This window comes from Gallus gallus, chromosome 3, assembly GCF_016699485.2.
Source record: "Gallus gallus isolate bGalGal1 chromosome 3, bGalGal1.mat.broiler.GRCg7b, whole genome shotgun sequence".
NCBI lineage: Eukaryota > Metazoa > Chordata > Aves > Galliformes > Phasianidae > Gallus > Gallus gallus.
The window spans coordinates 77,278,412-77,291,235 of NC_052534.1; the positions used below are offsets into that span (position 1 = coordinate 77,278,412).

Here is a 12,824-nt window from a genome sequence, read left to right on the forward strand (position 1 = left end):
TAAAACTTCCACACCAATAACAGATTGACCAGGATGCTTCTGGTGCACTGATACTATTCCAAAAGATTGTCTTATAACAATAATAAAAAACCTATAATACAAAATGCAAGAAGTTGCACAGCACTAAAGGGTAGGAAATGAGACATTATCTGACTCTTAAAAGCAAACAGCACAGATTTCCTTGTGTAACAGTAAGCTTCCTAGCCAAGAAGCTAAGTCTGTCAGAGTTGGAAAGACACTGTTTGAAGGCAACATGGACTAAACACCAAATCTGACCTATCACTACCAAAACTGCCTGGCAGAAACACAGGAAAAAGAAAACCTTCCTTTAAGTTTCTTCTCTCAGGTAGTTTTATTTGACAAGTTTTCATCTGAACTTTTCATTAAGTCTCCAGCATGCTGCAACTAACTCAACAAAACAAAACAAGTAGAAAAAGAAAACCCTGAGTAGATGAATGCAGAGCGTCAATTCATGTACATAGCGCTCAACTTAAGGACAAAGTCATAGCACCTCTTGGTCTGTGACTACATACCTTTCTTCTAGTCCTCTGGAAGTACTCAAATCCCTTCCACCTTTTATACATATCACAAAATGTACTGGTGCAGGGACCCCTTCTGCATTCAACTTTATTAAGAGACAGGTCAGGGGGAAGCAGGAGAATTCACTTTGTTCTTCTTGCTCCCTTTCATGAAAGCAAAAAGATGAACATTTCTCCCCTTATTATGGGCTTCTGAATCCCCTCCCTTTGCTCTCTCCATCACAGTAGTCAGGAATAGAGGAAGAATGCCAGCGTGATAGCAATGAAAGAAAGGCTTCTGGAGCAATCCACCAAGCACACAGTATTGTAAAAGGACTTCAAAGCTGAACAAGAATTGCCCTCATCAGAGACTTCCACACTGAGGTGAAAACACTGCACAGGATGAATGGCACAGTTCCTCCCAAGCTTTTGTTTCAGATTGTGTTTCTCTGTATATTCTTTTATACACTACCTCAAGCTATCTGCTAGGATAGGCAAGTCAGTCACAAAGTTTCATTTGTCATTAAAAGGTAATTGTTTCAGTTCAAATATATACTCTCTTCTTACTACACTTTAACACACAGCATTGAAAATGGCACTGCAAATTCAAGGACACTTGTCTAGAAGCATTTTCAAGACATGACCCTTCCTCACTCTTGGATCAGGCTGCAACTCTTTCAGTATAATATCAGTGACAGAATACAAATAAGTGCATGCATTCCAACTCCCAGGTTATGTCTGTACATAACCTTAGTGGTAACACACTGATGTGTCTATGAGAAACATCATCAATAATAACAGGTACAGCCAACAAAGCACACAATTAGAACAGATGTCACAGTCAAGTATCTTGAAAGCAAATCAAGCAAAACAGTGGCAAAAAAGCTTAATGCTATAGAGGTTTGTTGAGAAGATTGCAGGAAAAAGGAGATTCTGAAATAATCTTTTACATGCCTGAGTACTACTGTAGCTACTGCACTGTAACACTACAGAAGGGATACTTCAGAATCTCTTGCTAGTCACTACCCTACCTATTAAACAGCAATCCCAGAAGACAAGTTGGCAAGACTATCACCAGCACCTTCAAAGGACTCTTCTTAGAAAGCACGCAAGGACAAGCTTTACTGTCCTTCTAAGTTCAGTGAATAAATAACCATTCTATCTTCTAAAGTACTCCAGAACACAGGAAACAAAACTGAAGATCACAAATCTACCAGTAGTGCCCCAACAAACCTACACGGCACACTACTGAGTCACTACTCAGTATTGAGTATACATAACATCATATACCAATGCTCGCCCCACTGCCAAAAACACTGTGCCATGAAAAGAAAGCAATTAATAGTGGAATTCAAAGTCCCTTCTCTATAATGTTCATACTAAATCTGTATTTTATTCTTCTTTTTCTTTTTTTTTTTTTTTTCCAGGTCCAAACTTTGTCAAAGGCAGTCTTCTGGAAGGAGAAAAGACAAGAAGTATTGCTGCCTGATAGTGAAGCTGGTCAATCACAAGCTTGATAACTCACCATTCAAAAGCAAAGGATATATAACCCAATACGAACCACAGGAAACTCTGAGAATTTTGATACAAAGAATTTCACTAAACATGGCCTAATTGACTTCTTTAATTAATTAAATAATTTTCAAACCTGAAATGGCCAAAAGAGGCACAGGCAACCAAACCACTTTCACACAGCTTGTAAACTTCCCCCTGCGAGTTTTATTAGAGCAAAACAGATAAGAGCAGAAGAAAGCAGAGAAAAAATAAACACCAGAAAACGGACAACCACAGCTGTCAGGAGCAAAGATATGTTTGTTTTTTTTCACTGATTTACTGCCATGAGAATTCCCCCTGTTGCAGAAAAGTTACAATAATGAAATCAGTAAAAGTCAGGTTTACTTCTTTATGTTTGTGACTCAAATGACAAAGTGGCAGTAACATCCATAACAACTCAACTCCATGAAGCAGTTATGCTGTCAAGGTATCTCCTTGCATTGCAGCACTCAGCTTAAAAACTTGAAATTAGCTACCTAACAACATAGAGATGTAAAATCCTATCTCCCTTTGTGTACTGAACAAATTCAACTTAACAACAAAATGATGTAAGTGCTAAGCAAGTATGCCATTTTCCTTTGTCAGAAGCTGAAGAGCTGCAAGAGCTGCCTGAAGTTGTGACCTACAGGATACCACAGAAAGTGAGAAAAATAGTTGCAAATGTTAATTCTGTCATGCTTTCACAGCAGTTTTGCTAAGGGTCACTATTCAGTAATAGTATCTGGTTGCAAGACGCTGGCGTTTTTCACTGTGGCCTGCAAACCAAAACAAATACTGAAGAGAAAGTCTTTAGAAACCACTGCCAGCATTTTAAGACAATATGCTACTTTCTCTCGCTGTCCTGGCTCTGATGAGCCCGCTGAATCAGCAACATTTTCTCCAAATAAATCCAAACTTCAGCAGGCCCAGTAAGGAGTTTTCTAAAAACAATAACTGTCCATAAACCGTGTTCACAGATCTCATTTCAAATACAACTTTTAAGACCTATGTCTGGGGCTGAGATCATCAAAGTGAGAAAACTGAGTTATTTTATGATGCTCTAAATCACACCGGAGGGCTGTTCAGGACAGCGTGCCTGCTGGGACCTGAAGAAGGAGCAATCCTTGGGAAAAAAATATGTACCTATTTCTACAAACATAACCCTTTTCTGATGATTTACAGCAAAGGGGAAAAAAAGAGCAGAATGTTATTTATAAATGTCTTCACTTGTAAAACAGTTTCTTTTTCAGGTATATACTACCAAAAGACTACGTATATGCAACGGCCTTCACCTCTGTATCAAAATACAGACACTCCTTGTAAACATGATGATTTCTTGCAACTTCCAGACAATTTTGGAATAAAGCATTATCAGAAATTATTTCATTCTAAAAGCCCTCACCTTTTGGAGCAGCAATAGGCTTGAAAGCCATTCTCCCAACAAGACATTCCTTCAGCATCGATTCGTAATTGACCCAACGATGAACCTGTATTAACAACATTGGTTTTCACAACTTTTGTAATTTTTACAGTGTTGTTGCTCTGTGCGCTAAGATACAAACACCATTGTTGCATAACAGCTAATTTAATTCATTTCTCAGTGTTTTGTTTTTAACCCAGACACCAATTGTTCACATTTTTCAGTACGTACTTTTACTTCTTTCACAGACAGTAGATATTTAAACACACAAAAAAAGAGCCTGAGTATGTGACAGTAGCTTAATCTATCTGTTTTATGTTTTGCAGTACCTGAACATCACAACCTTTAATGACAGAAAAAGTTTCAGAACAGTGTTTTTATGATGTTTACAACATAATAGAATTTGTTCTTACCACAAAGGAAATTAATCTTGTTTAGATACGAATATGGGGAAAGGGACTGATGAGGGAAACAAAACATAGAGCACAGTAGTTTAGACACATCAACATCTCCTATGAAGCTGGAGCATTTCTGTCTGTTTCTGTCTGACAATCATTGAATTATTGGGAAATAATCTATTTTAGAAAATCAAATAGAGTGATGAAAGAGCAGTAGTTTACAGACCAGAACTGTAGAACTTCCATAGGAAAGTTAAGAAGTAACATACTGTGATGTAAGAACTGTACAAAAATGACAGAATTCTTTCAGAAACAGAGGAAGTTCCCTTTCTGCTCTTCCCCAGTTTCCCAGGAAAACCCTATGAGCCAAGGAGATGGGAAGAATGTCTGCTTTCAAAATGACCAACCCAGTGAATCACCTCCTACAAAATCGGGTCTTATAGGAAGACTGCAGACTTTCTTTTCAGCCTTAAAGAAATGGTGAACAAAGAAGAGACCAGCTGTCACCTTCTGGTTTGTTCACAATGAGTTAATAGCAGCCCCAGAACCTTTCCCTTAGTATTTGGTTCACTGATAATGCAGTAACCAAGTTAATTGATGGGAAAACACTACGATTATATGTCAAAAAATGAACGTTCTCTGAGAAGAAAATGGTTTTTAACCAACAGCAATTAGTCAGTACAGTAATTTATTGAGGAGGTAGAAATCTGAAGTTTAATTGCTATTTCTGCTAAAAACCAATCAATTTGTTGAAATGGTCAAATTGAAGCAAAACCTCAACATAATAGAACACTTTCGTTATTGATTTTTGATGCAAAATTTAAATGGCGTTTCTCTTTCAGCACAGCAGTGCAATTCTGAACAGTAAACCACTGCCTTCGTTTAGACCTTAAATGGTTTAAATCATTTCCACTGGGATGACCTAAAATAATCAGAAAAACATGCAATGTTTATTTCTTTATTTTTACCAAAATACCTTTTAGTGAGGAAGTGCCATTCACTGCCAGTTGTTCTCACCTGGTCAAAAAGATCTGTACCATCAGCTCCAGCTGCTTTCATTAGTTCATCCTCACCACCGGGATGATATTCCATGTAAGGTGTGACATTATATACGAGTCCTGCAGAAAATGGAATGTAAGATCATGTGAGTAACATTTTTTTTTACAATCACTGCAACTATTCAGCTATCTCCAGAAACAGTGGAAAGATTAGTATCTATTACACAGTGTAATAGCAAGCAATATGATTTTCCAGATCAGAAACAAGTCACACAACCATATGGAACCCAAAACATATCACACGGAGTTGTTCAGATGGGTAAGTTTTGTGGTACTGCAGGGCTGACATCTGGAAAAACCCTGCAGGTTTAAGATTCTAACAAAATAAACACCTGAAAATGAAGGTGTCATAGTCTAGTTAATGTGTATGAGAGCCAGAGGCCAGTTAAACAGGGACACAGAATTGAGTCAGTTAGTGCAGGGAATTGTTTTTGTTATCCCTTTGAATTAAGTCACTGTTTAAGTACTGTCAAAGTTGTTTCTCTGTCATTCATCACCTATGAAATAAAATGACTGTGGGAAGAAACTGTCTTCCAAAAATAATAAATAAATAAATAAATTCCACCATCAGCAACAAAACATTCCCTCTGTAGATTCAGCAATACAAAAAACCCGAATGCACTCTGAGCTCATCCGAGGCTGACAACACTGATGACAAATTTGTCTTAATAAAAGGCTTCAGCACTCATTTTACACAAGCACTACTCCGTATTTCTAGTGAGATTGAAAAAAAAATGCTTTGTAGGTCTGGAATTATGAAGACCAATTACTAAAATGCAAACAGAGCTTGAAGAACGCAGCTATAAATAGATTTAATCACAGATGTTTCTTCTTACAGGACTACTGCAGGTCTACCTAGCAAAATATTTCAAAATATTAAATACTGTCTAAACAAGAAGCTACTGAAGTGGAATTGTGCCTGTTAAAAGCATTGTGTCCTTTTAAAAAGCATACATTACTCCAGAAAGGGAGGCATTCAGCATTAGGTGAGGAGAGACGCATCCCTGGGACAGTCCCAGGGGTAATCAAACCCAATTGGTAAGAACAATCCCCCAAACCAGAAAGGTTTTTTGCACACTTTGTGGACTTGATGTTCTGAGGGATGTAACCACTACACCATCTTGTGTACAGAATTGGTTACTGCACATAAGGAAAGGCACGAGGGAAAGTCTGAACAGTTCAGAACTCCTGAATGTCAACAAAATGTTCTGATTTCCACCTGACGTGCTGTTCTTTAACCCCCTGCCATCCCATTTTAAATACTTGTGCCCTATGTGGCAACTCTGTTTGATGATCATCCTACCGGCTTTTGAAAAGTTAGTTCCTGATTCCCTTCCACGGGGAATTAACAATTACACAGAGCATTAACAATCCTACTATGTTGCTCAAAAAGCTCACTCTCATTCTCCTTTTTGACCCAACAGAAACAGTCATTCTTGTCCAGAACTTCTTAATTTTGCTGGAATTTATGGATAACATTATGTTAAATTCCTTAAGTTACCATTAAACAAAGCACTCTTTTGCTATACAGGACATGTTGGCCACTCTGATCTTCTTAACAGCACATCCATGAAGCAGAATATCTCATAACAAATTCAAAGCAATATTAATATACCTTTCGTACCTGCCATCTTACAATACATAATTACCACAGCAATTACCATTCACCTTTCTAAGTTGTATGAAGTGGTACATAGCCTTACATACATGCATTTCCCAGAGACCATCCTACAGAATCTAAATAACATCTTTACATAATTTTATGACTCCAGCATCTTTAAAGCATCTGGAGAATGTAGTGAAAATCTTTAGCTGCTAAGAATGATACACACTCTAAGTACATGTCAGCATTTTTCATGTCTTATTCTTGCTAAGATGTTGTCAGAAGAGTCAACCACATTCTTATGTTCATTCTTATGTTTTGCTATTTTCACATAAGCGTTAGGTACATCAGCTTTAAAGACTGCTGTTCTTTGCTTTCAAACTCTTCTCAGGCAATGTTACATGAAATTGCCAACTTGGACAAAGTTGTGTCCTACTACGCCTACGTTACACCTGGTCTAAACACAGACGACACACTACATTGTTATGGGGTGAGGATTTTTGGTGGTGGTAGTTTGTTGCTTTGTTACATTTCAAGTACAGAACAGAGGCTAGACAAAAAATGAAGAAGCAACATGGCAGTAACCAACCTCTTATACATATCCAGCAGTCTTCCTTCTTGTTGTGCTTAGCAAGCTCGTCTTCGGTCACTTCAATCAGTCTCCCTTTCAAACCAGTCAGGTCCTTTCCACTTTTAGTTAATCGAATCCAATCCATGAGACTCCTTCCTGGTTTTAAAGGAACCTGGAAAATAACAAATGTACAAACATTATTAAACTTTAAGGGAGAAAAAGCCATTCAAAATGTTTTCCTAAGCTCCCAAGGAGGACTGGGGCAAAACAAGGAAAAAACCATATTCTTCGTGATCATTTGGGAACCCTACCCAGCAGCAAAGCTGCTTAAGGAAGCTTCCTATTTTGTAAGCCAGCCAAAAAGATTCTCAAACATTTATCATAAAGACTGTTTGCAAATTCCATGGCAACAGCAGGTCTCACCAAGGGAAAGCCGGGGGCGTGACCTATTGGCTTACAGGGTAAGGGCAGAACAAGGTCTCACAAATTTCCAGCACCTTCCTTTCCAACGGCATGATGGATTGGGAGCCCCTTTATCCAAACACTGACAGCGGAGAACAGAGTGAGAGAACCGTGGTCTCTGAACACTGCAGACAGAGCAGAAACGCGGAGATGGAAGGGCACACAAACACAAGTCAGCGGGTGTTGCTTCACTCTGGTAGTTCGGGTCCCAAACCGACTGAGCTCGCTCCTCAAGCGAGGCCCACAAATACACTCCGAGGACGGGCACTCCAAACGCAAACTAAAGTTGCGCACAGCTGTAAAGGCTGCGGAAAGAAATCGAGACGATGCGGAAAGGCCGCACGAGAAGCGTTGTGAGCCCCACTAAAAGGAGAAGTACGGTTATACGGTAACGACGCAGCTCCGGCCCAGCCCCGAACTCGGCCGGCCGCGTACTGCCGCCAGCCCCACGGGGCCGTCCCGGCTGCAAGAGAGCCCCGACCCCGAAGAGGCTGCGCGGGCCCTACCTTGGTGCGGCCGCCCGCGGCCACCCGTTGCTGGGAGCCGGGCGCGGGGAAGGCCTGCGGCGGCACGTTCAACATCCTACCGGCCCGGCCTGCACCCGGCGGGCGGGCGGAGCGCTCCGGCACAGCGCGCAGGCGCGGCCCGATGGGCGGGCTCGGCGCGTCACGACGGCGGGTCCCTCCCACAGAGTGCCCGCCTTCCTCAGCTGATCGTGCACGGCGTTCCCGCGGGCTGTAGTTGTACAGCCAGGCCTGGAGCTCCTCCTGCCCTCACTTTGGTGGCTGCAGGGCTGTTCTCACATGTCCCACTTCCCTTTCCCAGCGTCGCTCAGGGCTGAGCTGTGGCAGGTCCCCTTCAGAGCAGTGGAGCTCTGCACACAGAGTGCTCCCCTGAAGCCCCCTACTGCCTTGCCACGTAAGCCCAATACAGGGGGCTGCTCCTAAAACTGATGTTTACAGTCTACAAAACATAGGACCTCAAACAAAAATAAATAAATATATTACTCATCAATACTTTCCCTGCCCAGAAGCAAGACAGGACTAGAACAAAGGCTCAGACAAAATTACTGAACATCCCAGTTTTATTAAGAATAACTTATGTACATATAAATCATCTTTAAAAATACTATAATACATTTTTTATATATATTAAGCTTAATAGAAGCTCGATTGGCCTTTCTTGCTATCAGCAAGGTGATTCTGTTCTTGAATTTTGCTCCAGTTCACCTTCATCCTCTTCACTGTCTGAGTCTTCATAAAAGGAAATCGTAGCTTGAACGGGAAAGTTTTTCAGAAGTGCTTCAGCTTCCTGATACAGGTAATCATAGCACCTTGATTTGGGCCAAAATAGTCTGAAACAAGCATAGAGTAAGTTTCCTTCTTGTTATTGCACATGAAGGCTGACAGTTAAGGAACAGTGATGTTCTGTTAGACAGGCTTCCTACAGCATTCCCCTCACATGGCTAATAACTAAACTAATCTCCACATTCAAGTAAAAATATATTCTCTGGATTCTGTATTTCCACCTGAAGAGAGAAAAAAAGAGTGCTTTACATTCAGTACTGCAGCAAAACTGCTCTAAAGTCCAGGATCCATGCCTGAAGCTTATCACTTTGGTACCCCATTATCAGTATTCCTTTGGACCTAACCCAAACAACACTGCTCTAAGTGAAACAGTTCCTTGGGGATACAGTGGGTGTGAGACAGCATTCTCAGAGTACCTGGGTTAAATCAGTAGATTTATTACAGATGGGTAGATTTTGGGTGATGTTACTATGGTCTGAGACAAGTCTCAAGGTGAAAGGAATGATGACAGCCTCAAAGGATCAGGCTTTGATATTCCACCAAAGTTTTGTCTTTCTAAACAGAACCCTCCACTGACTTCTTACAGAAGATGCTACCTCGGTCTAGATTTCAAAGTAGTCTGTGTTGTATCTAGGAATCAGGATGAAAATTGCTGACAATATGGCGTAGCAAGAGCTATCAGCTAGTGATCTTATTGCAATATACATAGCATATAGATCTGTTTCTGCTCCTTTTCAACTAACATCCTCTTGCTTACCATTTGGAAGTAGCTTCAAGAAACAATGGAAATCCCAGGCGCTAAGAGACTAGCACAATGCAAATTAAGTGCTTACTACAGACTGCTCATAATAGAATTGCATTAAGGAACAGAATTAGAGGGTTTTCTAGCAAGTGCAAAAATGCTTTCTAGGCAATGGTTTAATCGAACGCTGCCTCCTTTGCAGCACAAAGCACACTTGCTCTGTAACATCTCATTCCCAGTGCTCCCTGCAGCATTCACTCATGCATGGGCACAGCATCAGGGCGCTGAGCCAGTGCAATGGCTTACATTGTTTGACCTGCATTTGTCAGAGCAGAGCCTAGGGATTTCATCCCCTAGGATGGGGAGAAAGCTGCATCTTACCTGGAAGAACACCTTGTGCAATAAGATTCGGCTCCTTGCAGCTAGCGCTTCCAAATACAGATTTTCCCACAGATTCAACAGGAGCTGTTTCATTTCTCTCTCAGATCTGACAATGCAGATAGCATCGCTGCCCTCACCATTAATTCCAGCAGTGGTTACACAAGCTGGCAGCACTCACACCCTGCTCCTGCCACTCGCATCCATAACTGCGCTGCACTGGGAGGTCACCTCAGGGACTGTCCCTCTGCTCCCTGCTTTAACCCTGGGCACGGCAGCGAGCCCCGAGCTGCTTCAGCCAACCCTGCTGCCACCACAATTAATAAATAAGAAGTCAATGCGCGAGCAGTCCAAGTCCACCTCCCCACTTACCTCACGGGGTGCGCGTACTGCGCCAGCTTTCCGGAGGCCTCCGCCAGCCCGCGGGGGCTGCGCGCCTGGGGACGAGAGAGAGCAGAGGTCACCCCGCGTCCAGGGCGCAGCCCGCAGCCCCGCCACCCCACACCGCCCCACTCACCGCGGCGGGGCCGGGCGCCCACGGCCTCCAAAAGGGCGCGGAGCCGCGGGGCGAGGAAGAAGAGGGAGAGGCGAAGGGCGCGGAGCCGTGAGAGACGCGGGCGCAGCTCCGCGGGGGCAGCGCCACTGAGAGCGGGCAGCCACAGCGCAGCCCTCCAACCTCCATGCTACACCACAACCATACCTCATCGCACCTCGGGCCCTGTGGCTTTTATACCCCGCAGTGCCGGCGGCGGCGGAACCCACCTCCCCGGCTCATTTGCCAGCGCCGTCAACAAAAAGGCTCCGCGGGAATGCGCCGCTGTGTCAACACGGAGCGCGGACGCGTGCACGGCACAAATGGCCCCAAGAGAGGAGACGCGGAGGCTCGGTGCGAAGCGCTCCGCAGCGGACACATGGCCGGCAGAGGGATGGTGGCACCGGGCGGGGTGGGGGGCACCGGGCAGCCCCGGCAGCTATTCCGCAGGAGCGGACTCTTGCTGTCGAGACCCTTCTGTAGGTCCCCAGGCGGCGCCTGCGTACGGAGCTCGGACGCGGAGCGGGGAATTCCGCCCCGAAGTGGTGGAGACGGTGGCACTGGCAGGGGTCCTTATTTCCCTGACACATCCCTGACATAGTCTCGCTGATACGCTCCTTCTAACGTTTTCCCCCATTTGAGATAAGGCTTCACTAGCATAGTGGCTTTTTGATGGGTATCCTTACTGAGGAAAAGTGCCTTCTTTCACTCTTTTTCATATGCTGCTGGTCCTTTATCCCACTGCCAGCATCAGCTGCTCCGTGTGCATGGTTTTATGCTAAACTTGCACCGCATGCCTCAGCACAGAGGGAGCTCCATTCTATCTTTATTCTCTCTCTTTTTTTTTTTCTTTCTTTCCGAGTCTGCAATCACTGATGCATGTGAGCAGCATGGACTTGGAGCTGTTGGAGCCAGTCCAGAGGAGGGCCATGAAGATGATCAAAGGGCTGGAGTAACTCCCCTATGAGGACAGGCTGAGAGAGCTTGGGCTTTTCAGCCTGGAGAAGAGAAGGCTCTGAGGAGATGTTTTATAGTGGCCTTTCAGTACTTGAAGGGGGCCTACAGGAAAGCTGGGAAGGAACATTTTATAAGAGCAGATAGCGACAGGACAAGGGGAAATGGTTATAAACTGAAAGAGGGTGGACTGAGACTAGATATTAGGAAGAAGTTCTTTTCTGTGAGGGTGGTGAGACATTGGAACAGGCTGCCCAGTGAGGTTGTGGATGTCCCCTCCCTGGAAGCATTCAAGGCCAGGCTGGATGGGGCTGTGAGCAACCTGATCTAGAGGAGGGTGTCCCTGCCTATAGCAGGGGAATCAGAACTAGATGATCTTAAAGGTTTCTTCCAACCCAAACCATTCTATGATCTCATTTTCACTGTGGCCTAGAATCGGAATGATTAAAACCAAAGTGAGCAGAAGGCTCAGATTGCTGGTAAATATTCACTTTACCATTTGCAGAAATTGAGATGACAGCAAAGCAGTTAGCACAGTAAGGTGAGTTTGATCATAAGCGAGACTGTATCTATTTTTCTTCAGTTTCCATACAGCTTCTGTGAAACTTTGTCAAACACGGTAAAGTGTAGAACAGATGTTTAAAAGCTGTCTGATGGCAGACTCTTCCTTTGCCTAAATTAAGTGAGAGTCATTTCTGTAGTTGGTATTTCTCTCTTGGGAAATATAACACAAGCTGTACAAGGAGAGAAGAATAGAGGCTGAGTTCATTGTTAAAGAGGGAATGCAGAACCATCATCATATTAGTACCAACAAAGGACTAACAACTTCACATCAGCATTATTTGTTTGATGCATAAAAGTGAATATCAACGTGTGCAGAAAGATAAACTAAGAGCAAATATCTTTGGCCAATGGCCCTTAATTGTTGCAGAATTCTCTTAAGTATCTGCCCCAAATGAGAAAATGTCCCATGAAGAAAGTGTGATTTACCCATTAAAAACAAACTGACACAGAGGTGTTGAGAGGGTAAGGAGAAAATAATGGCTAACAGCTGTTGGTCCCTGCATATTTTCGCACTACGTGACTCCTTGGCCTTACAGGTTAGCAATGCAGTCCTGTCTGTTGACAGGAATACAAACATTTGTATTTGCAATAATAACCTACTATCACTGACACCATGAAAAAAGAGAACACGAAGTTTTGCCAAATTCCAACTGACCTTGAAATGTGGGCCTTGAAATATATATACTATATGGTATCAGAAATAGTTGTGAATTCAATGTTCAGTCTGCTACAGGCAGTTCCCCATGCATTCTCGCTTCTTCCAATTAAAACAGTGTTCTCATTT

General features: G+C 43.0%; 2 protein-coding genes across 4 annotated transcripts in view; both read right to left on the bottom strand.

The window, feature by feature from the left end:
• CYB5R4 (cytochrome b5 reductase 4) overlaps positions 1-8,192 on the bottom strand; it is a 28,112-nt gene extending 19,920 nt beyond the window's left edge. Inside the window, exons 1-5 of one of the 2 annotated variants that reach the window (XM_040697952.2) lie at positions 8,070-8,192; positions 7,599-7,868; positions 7,120-7,273; positions 4,887-4,987; positions 3,454-3,538 (exon numbers count right to left, since the gene is read on the bottom strand). In XM_040697952.2, the coding sequence (XP_040553886.1) occupies positions 3,454-3,538; positions 4,887-4,987; positions 7,120-7,273; positions 7,599-7,616 (358 nt within the window). In that variant the 5' untranslated portion in view covers positions 7,617-7,868; positions 8,070-8,192. The remainder of the gene's footprint in view (positions 1-3,453; positions 3,539-4,886; positions 4,988-7,119; positions 7,274-7,598; positions 7,869-8,069) is intronic. The other variant, XM_001233870.7, reaches the window with a different exon arrangement.
• Positions 8,193-8,629: 437 nt separating this feature from the next.
• On the bottom strand, positions 8,630-10,693 carry RIPPLY2 (ripply transcriptional repressor 2). Of its 2 annotated transcripts, none has more exons than XM_419859.7 (3): positions 10,508-10,693; positions 10,363-10,427; positions 8,630-8,917 (listed from the first exon to the last, which is right to left on the bottom strand). In XM_419859.7, exons 1-3 carry the CDS (start codon positions 10,670-10,672, stop codon positions 8,752-8,754), a joined length of 396 nt encoding a protein of 131 aa, XP_419859.2. In that variant the 5' UTR covers positions 10,673-10,693; the 3' UTR covers positions 8,630-8,751. The 2 variants fall into 2 exon arrangements, with proteins under 2 accessions (XP_419859.2, XP_025005096.1); XM_025149328.3 differs by having other exon boundaries at positions 8,630-9,091.
• Between the last annotated feature and the right edge of the window lie 2,131 nt (positions 10,694-12,824).

Bases quoted from the DNA above. Each gene is read 5' to 3' on its own strand.
- RIPPLY2 (XM_419859.7), bottom strand. From the start codon at position 10,672: ATGGAGGTTGGAGGGCTGCGCTGTGGCTGCCCGCTCTCAGTGGCGCTG. The intron at 10,428-10,507 runs GTGAGTGGGGCG...TCTCGTCCCCAG, and splicing joins GGGCGCCCGGCCCCGCCGCG to GCGCGCAGCCCCCGCGGGCT. The intron at 8,918-10,362 runs GTAAGTGGGGAG...TGCTTGTTTCAG, and splicing joins CAGTACGCGCACCCCGTGAG to ACTATTTTGGCCCAAATCAA.